The sequence below is a fragment of the Squalius cephalus genome (assembly GCF_949319135.1).
Source record: "Squalius cephalus genome assembly, chromosome: 5".
In the NCBI taxonomy this organism is placed as follows: domain Eukaryota; kingdom Metazoa; phylum Chordata; class Actinopteri; order Cypriniformes; family Leuciscidae; genus Squalius; species Squalius cephalus.
In genome coordinates, this window is record NC_137126.1 from 3,460,186 (window position 1) to 3,468,267 (window position 8,082).

General features: G+C 40.4%; 1 protein-coding gene across 5 annotated transcripts in view; it reads right to left on the reverse strand.

Annotated features, from left to right (window-relative positions):
• Positions 1–7,619, reverse strand: part of LOC307159019 (NLR family CARD domain-containing protein 3-like) — a 66,023-nt gene extending 58,404 nt beyond the window's left edge. For 2 of the 5 annotated variants that reach the window (XM_079872110.1, XM_079872114.1), the window contains exons 1-3: positions 6,532–6,927; positions 5,978–6,068; positions 5,620–5,733 (exon numbers count right to left, since the gene is read on the reverse strand). In XM_079872110.1, coding sequence (XP_079728236.1) covers positions 5,620–5,733; positions 5,978–6,021 — 158 coding nt within the window. In that variant the 5' untranslated portion in view covers positions 6,022–6,068; positions 6,532–6,927. Of the gene's footprint in view, positions 1–5,619; positions 5,734–5,977; positions 6,069–6,531; positions 6,928–7,414 lie in introns of those variants that run through there. The other 3 variants (XM_079872111.1, XM_079872113.1, XM_079872112.1) reach the window with 3 other exon arrangements.
• Positions 7,620–8,082: the final 463 nt, after the last annotated feature.

Here is an 8,082-nt window from a genome sequence, read left to right on the forward strand (position 1 = left end):
GGCGTAGGTCGTAAGGCGTGAGGTGCTTGAAAGTAGCTTTGGATGCGTTCGACCCGAGTTCGAATCCGCCTTTTGCCGAAATCGCTCTTCTCCCTTTTCCCAACACTTGAGATGTAAAATTTATAGCCTAACATAAAGGTCTCTAGCGTTATATTTTGTCAACGAATTAAAATCGAAATTGTGATATGGCTTTGTGCCTTTATAAAACAGCACAAGACTTTAATTAAGTAGCCTAGACATTTTGTTTGTGCTGCGTGATTTAAAGAAAAGTGCGCACTTTGCTCATGCGATCAGCATGGTGATCTGGTGTTTTTCTCCAAAATAAAAGCTCAAGGGTTTATTTCTTGCAAGTGAAGAAATTAGGAGGACAAAAGTATTGTAATTTTCCGATACTATAGTGTAATGTAAAATATACTTTTGAAATATTCATTTTAATTTATAAAGTAGCCTACATATTATTGGCTATATGGATTTTACATTATAGGAATACTTATATAAATCATAAACACCGGTGATAATGTAATGTAGACAGAGACTCTATATCATGATAACTAATAAGATGTTTGAGCCCTCTTTAGTGTCCAGGTACAAGTCAATGGTTTTTCTTTGTTCAATGTGCACAGTTCATGGGTTGAAGCTCTTAATTTTTTGCTCTCAAAGTACCAGATTGATGCATTAATTTAACCTTAAAATGTACAAAATTTTCTTGCGGGGGAGCATGCCCCCGAACCCCCCTAGAGGTACAGTGTGTGTGTGTGTGTGTGTGTGTGTGTGTGTGTGGGTGTGTGTGTGGGTGTTGGTGTGGGTGTGGGGTGGGGGGTGTGGGGTGTGGGGGGGGTGGTTCAATAGGAATCTTGCCTAGGGTGCCAAAAAGGCTAGAAACGGCCCTGCACACACACATAGAAAGACGCGCGCCAGGATCGCAGTCGACAGCGCGCCATCGAGTTCTCTTTCGCGCTTGAACGATAACACACACATTTATGCCAAAATGTCAGTTTTGTCGAGTATCTTCACAAGAACAGTCAAATGAGTTAAATACAATCTTAAATGGAAGTAAAGAGTAGAGAATGAGATGCGTGAGATCCTGTCAGCAGCGGCGGGTATTAAAGTGACAGCAATTCTCTCTGTTAGTAAAGTTAACCAAAGAACAATGGGAACAGAGAAAATTACTAACTGCTCAACGCTTAAGGATTAATCTATTTTTCATTTATAATTTATGCAGTGCGAACTGTTTTATAAACGTATTCAATTTCTATATAATTCACATCGGTTAGACAGGAAAGGTACAGGTAAATATGACATTTATTATGGGTTTAAGTGAGGATTGTTTTAAGTTCACTTAAATTAAAAGTTGTTATATTTTTTTAAGCCTAATAAATGTTTCAAATTTTGGAAAAATACATTTTCATCCAGACATAAGTAGCTATATCAGTGATACTGGTCTTCATTCATAAAAATATGCCATTAACATGCTTGAAAATAAATGGTGCCAATGAAGCCCCCCCCCCCCCCCCCCCCCCCAAGAAAATTTCAGGCTCAGGATTTTTTTTCACTTTAACCCCTGACTGAGTCTGATCTTTCCAACTTTAAGAAGGATAAGAGAGTACGGTCACTCGGTCATAATGGTTGCCCCGAACTGGCCAGGGAAGTTGTGGTTGACGGAGATAATTCAGCTCCTTTACGCACAGCCCTGGCCCCTCCCGTTGCGCAGGGACCTTCTCTCGCAAGCGCGCAGGGAGATTTTTCACCCAGCCCCAGACAGAGTGGCTCTTTGGGCCTGGCCCGTGAGAGGTTAAACTTGAGTGTGACAGGTTTGCCTCCGAGGGTGATTGAAACAATTCAGAACGCGCGAGCGGCTTCAACACGCTCGGCATATGATCGGATATGGGCTGTTTGAGCGATGGTGTGCGCACAGACATGTTGTTCCTTTTCTTTGTTCTGTTGTGGATATGTTGTGTTTTCTGCAGGAACTTTTGGATAAGGGCAGAGCCTTTTTCTACTGTTAATGTTTATCTTGCCGCAATTTCTGCGTGTCATGTGGGGGTTGACAGAAACACTGTAGGTCAACACCCACTTGTATGCAGGTTTATGAGAGGTGCACGGCGTTTGAACAGGGTTTCAAAGCCACTGATTCCGCCGTGGGATCTGTCGGTGGTCCTTAACGCACTATCTCAGCCCCCTTTTGAGCCTATAGAGGGTGTTGAATTAAAGCTCCTTTCGCTAAAGGCTGCTTTATTATTGGCTCTTTCGACCGCAAAGTATGTTAGTGAACTTCACGCTTTGTCGGTTCATAACTCCTGTATGCAGTTCGCTATGGATCTCTCGAGAGTAACGCTCAAAACGAATCCAGCGTTTGTGCCTATAGTTAGTGAGTCAGCTCTCGCCTGTAAACAGGTGGATTTACTGGCTTTCCATCCGCAGCCTTTTTCTCTCATCAGAGGATGCGCGGCTTCATTGATTGTGCCCTGTCCGTGCGTTGCGTCACTATGTGGACAGAACAAGAGCGCTAAGGAAGAGTAATCAGTTGTTTGTTTCATGGGCTGATTCTCATAAAGGGAAACCTATTTCGCGTCAGCGCCTGTCCCACTGGGTAGTGGAAGCTATTAGATTAGGTTATAATAGCAGTGGTCTCTGTCCTCCGGAAGGGCTGAGGGCTCATTCTACCAGAGGTTTGGCTACCTCATGGGCACTGTTTAAGGGCGTTTCAGTTCAGGACATATGTGCTGCAGCAAGTTGGGCTTCGCCTCACACATTTGTCCGATTTTATAGACTGGATGTCACTGAGCCATCGCTGGCTCATTCCGTCCTAAGTGTATAAAAAAAAGAAAAACACTCGTTATGGTGTGTTTATGTTACATACATCACTGAGTTGGTTGACAGGCCTGCTTCAGACAGCATATCTGCAATACGCGAGTTGTCTATATCCCATAGTGAGATACCGAGCGAATGTTTGAAAGAGAACTTTAGGTTACTTACGTAACCCCGGTTCTCTGATAACATGAGTGAGGTATCTCACCACACTTCCCTCCTTGCAGTGCACGGGGAAGAGATCTGCAGAGAATGGAGTAGGGACCTTCGGCAGTGGTATATATAAGGGAGGCCGGGCTCCCGCATCACTGTCGTGATTGGTCTGTCAACTGACTAGGGGTTGCACGACTACTGATTTCTGCTAGTCGATTTTTTACCAAAACAATACTCGAGTTACTCGACTACTCGTGGTTCATGTTACTGTAAATGAAAAGACGTGAAATAGCTAGATCTTATCACTAAACATTTATTAATTCATAGCCTAATGCAACAATTACATAAGTAAACTCTCAAAACATTATAATTATGACATTTCATTTTTAAATTTTCATGTAACAGTCTAAAGCCAAATAAATAGCCGTTCTTGCCTTTCATTTCAGACGTCTGCTTCTAGGGGCCGTTCACATATCGCGTCTTTTTCGCGCTCAAGCAAGGTCGTTATTTCAAATGTAGGCGCGCGGCGAGCGCACTCATAATGGAAGCAACGTGGTGCGCTAGTTTTTCCAGGCGGGTTTTTCCTTCTCATCTCCAGAAATATATCTAATAGTAAAGCTAATGCAAGGGCTAGAAATCAATTAATCCTTTGCTGATACTTCTTCGTCGTCATCATGGAGAGCGCAGTACATGTTGCATAGCAACGACAGACGCCATGGGAGCGCAAGCGCTTGTAGGAGAAAGCGGCACGGCCGCGCTTTCCACACGTTTTTAGACGCAATATGTGAACGCCCTCTTGCACAGTTGACCAATTACAATATTTTTGTCATCCTTGATGAAATACTTCCACACATCTGTCGTGTGGTGTCTGTTGGTGACGTTCGCCATTTTTAATTCATTTATGGTTAATGGACGTTCGAGTAGTCGATTGTTTCCGACAGCGTCGACTAGTGGTTGAAGTAGTCGATCTATCGACTACTCGACTAGTCTATGCAAGCCCTACAACTGACAGACGTGGTGTGATTGGTGCTTCCAGGTCTGTCACGCCCAGAGGCGTTTCCCATAGTGAGATACCTCACTCATGTTATCAGAGAACCGGGGTTACGTAAGTAACCTAAAGATACGGTGAATAAGCTAAAGTCCCAAAAAGTTGGTGTGTTCCTTTAAGAATATTATCCAATAAATTCCCGTTGAATGGTGAAATTCCTAAGAGGAGTTTACATTCAACACTAATAATCATTCAATAAATTATTTTAAAGAGAATACATTATGATACACATTGGAAATGAAAGACAAACACGTTTTCCACCATGTCTTAATTACAAATTTTAAACCTGTGTGCTGTTAACTGATCAGCCTATATATACCGAAAGCTAGATGTTATGATATATTCAGACGCCATGGATTCCAAAAAGAAAACTGAAATGGCGGGAGGAAGAGGTGCTACCGCTTGCTGAATTAGTCAAACAGCGGAAACATGTTATAAAAGGCCAATTCAACCCAACATTAACCCGCGCTGACAAAGATGATGCTGCTCTATCCAAACGATATCTGTCAAAAATTTCAAAAACATTCTTCCTCTCCTGAAATATTTGCGCATGTCTCTGTCTCCTCAGTGCGTCACAAGCCCCTACTGGCACCTTCTAACCACTTGAGAGACCTCTCTAGCTGTCTTAAATAACTGGAGGAGTAAGAGTGATTCTTAGCTTAAAGAAATTTGATAACTTGCTTTTATTCTTAAGATTGAAAGTAGGAGTCAATTTTGAATTCTCAGCATTTAAACCCAAAAATTTTAATTCTGTCAGTAATTACTCACCCTCATGTCGTTCCAAACCCGTAGGACCTTCGTTCATCTTCGGAACACAAATGAAGATATTTTTGATGAAATCTGAGAGCTTTCTGTCCCTCCATTGACAGCTACGTCATTGCAACTTTCAAGGCCCAGAAAGGTGGTAAAGACATAGTTAAAATAGTCCATGTGACCACAGTAGTTCAACCTTAATGTTATGAAGCGATGAGAATACTTTCTGTGCGCAAATAAAACCCCTAAAATAACGACTTTATTCAACAATTTCTTCCTTTCAATGTCATTCTCCAACGCTGTTGACGTAGTATAAACAGCGCAGCGCTTCTGGGTTGTACGTCAGAACGTAGGCTCACTATTGGCCAGCATCACACGCATCATACCATCGTCGGCCAAAAGTGAGTCTACGTTCTGACGTATTAAGGTTAAACCACTGTAGTTAGTTACATGGACTTTTTTAACGATGTTTTTACAACCTTCCTGGGCCTTGAAAGTTGCAATGACGCTGCAGTCAGTGGAGGGACAGAAAGCTCTCAGGTTTCATCAAAAATATCTTCATTTGTGTTCCGAAGATGAATGAAATGTCAGTAATTAATGACAGAATTTTAATTTTTGGGTGAACTAACCCTTTAAAACTAAAATGACACTTTGAGAAGCTTGATAAATACGGGCCCTGAACCAGCAATTAAAAAAATCCACTCAATTGTACACCTACTCCATTATATAAAGGTGGAAAAAATCTCAGCTTACATTTACTTGATGTCATTGCTAGTATTAGACTGACTGAGAAAAAAAATATAATACTAATTCAAAAGTGTCATACTATAAGCACATCTTTTATAGAAATCATATACCTGAGATCAGGCCGTTTGTCTCCACTCTTAAAGTTATGTGGCAGCTCCATAGAGAAGTTACTCTTCATAGACACACAGCTGGACTCTGGGTTTGAGCTCTTCTGCTGGACTGAACTGGAACAGAGATCAGATTCAGTTTAATCCTTTACATTACTGTGATTACATTCATCTAGCATCAAAAAGTACTTTGAGGAAACAGTTATCTTTTTATTTAATATTTCATGTAAGTTTCAAAACAAAAATAGGCTAAAAAACATTATTTCAGTAAACTTTTTTTTGATCTGTGTGTGTTTGACTGTTTGTGTGTGTGTGTGGTGGTGGTGGTGGAGGTAATGTAATGTTTGTTGAAAGTGCCTACCCTGGAGAAAAATCTCCATCTCTGGATCCTTGTGAATCAGCCATGATGAAGCTGCAGGAGAATCTGATGAGTTTGATCTCCTCCACTGATTCTGAATGAAAAACATTCAGACACTAAATTAAATGGTTAAATTAAACAACTTTCATAATTTAGCTGAACATTTCTGGAGTGTGGGAGAAAAAGGATCATGACATGTGACTGCGTTAACTCAAGCATTGGGTCTTTACACACACAAACAAGTCGACCATTGGATTTAGAATTTTATGAAAAATAACTGACACCGAGAAACACTGATTAAACAAGTTCAGGTGAAAAAGAAAACAAACCCCGACCCACATCGACACACACTGATGCGATAAAAAAAAAACTTTTTGTTGGCGTTTGTGTGAATTGGCCGTTTACACATAAGCTAAACTTCTGAAGAATCACAAACATCACGAAACTCAAAGGAAACATTGAAGTGAAAGAAACCCTTTATTAAAGGTTTCATAAACAATCACGTAAAATGTCCAGAGATTCATATTAATATGAGAAAGTCACACATGAACACTCACCTTGATCAAACTTTTACAAAATACAGGTTCTCAAATCCTCCAGCTTTATAATCATAAAACTACACGTAAATTCCTTTATAATGGTTGATAAACATTAACATTGTTGCTCTGTTTTTTCCGTGTCGTATTTCGCATTTGTCCTGCTTAAAATGTCGACAGGAAAACCAGAGGCGGACAGAGTACACAGCTACATTACTTGAGTAAAAGTACAGATACCCCTTGCTAAATTTTACTCAAGTAAAAGTACTACAGTCAGATGTCTACTTAAGTAAAAGTACTAAAGTACTTGTTTTTAAAAGTACTTGAGTATCAAGAGTACAAGAGTACATTTTCTAAATATTGCATTACTACTGCCACAGTGCTTACATTGGTAAACACAGCAAACACTTGAAGAGAAAACTAGGTGGGGCCACGGCTTGGCACGTTCCCGGGATGCGATATTTTTTTTCCCAGGATGGTAGAGGAAGACTCATGAATATTCATTAGGGAAGTCATCCCTGATTGGTCTACCCGTCACTGGGGGTGTTATGACCTCCATAACCCCGCCCCTAAACCTACCCGTCACTGGGGTTAAGACCAATCAGGGATGACTTCCCTAATGAATATTCATGAGTCTTCCCCTACCATCCTGGAGAAAAAAATATCGCTCCCGGGATGGACCTTCTGCGTCTTCATCCATTGTTTCGTCCATGGTTTCTTCTCTTATCTAAATCTGACCATGGAGTTGACTTTGGCGGAAAGCTGAAGGTGATTGCTGATAGGCTGTCCCAATCAGTGGCGCCTGCACAATCCAATCACATTTGAGAGGTTTTCCGAGATGTTTCTTTTTTATTTTTATTTTTTTTTATTTTTTTTTTTAGAAGAAGAAGTAACGGGTACTCACGGTTATGGATAGAAATGTAGTGGAGTAAAGAGTACAATATTTGCCTCTCAAATGTACTTGAGTAAAGTCATGAGTACTCCCCAAAAATGATACTCGAGTAAAGTACAGATCCCTCAAAATTGTACTTAAGTACTGTACTCAAGTAAATGTACTCAGTTACTGTCTGGCTCTGCGACAGGAAAACTTACTTTCACTTTCTGTGTGTGACGAGAGAGAGAGAGAGAGAGAGAGAGAGAGAGAGAGAGAGAGAGAGAGAGAGAGAGAGAGAGAACAGACGCGCGTTCACGAGAGCACTACGACGCATGCGCGTGAGAGCAGACGTTGTTGAACGCACGTTGGAGATTAATATTTAAGTGGTAAATTATGTTTTTTTTTCTTTCGCAAACAAAGCACCCGCGTCTTTTCAGTTTGCTTTTATCTGTGTTACTTTATTATTATTTTTAAATATTCAATTGATTTTTTTCTCTCTTCTATTTAGTTTGTTAATTTATACTTTCTTAGTTTTTGTTTGTTCATCAGTTTTTCTTCATTATTTGTTTTGTTTATTATTTTGTTGTCTTTCACTCGTTCATTATTTTTATTTGTTCATCCTTGCCTTCATTTGTTCAGTTTTGTCTTTCATTTATCTTTCTGCAGAACGCAGAGTTCCTGCGGAGCCCCTAAAGGGA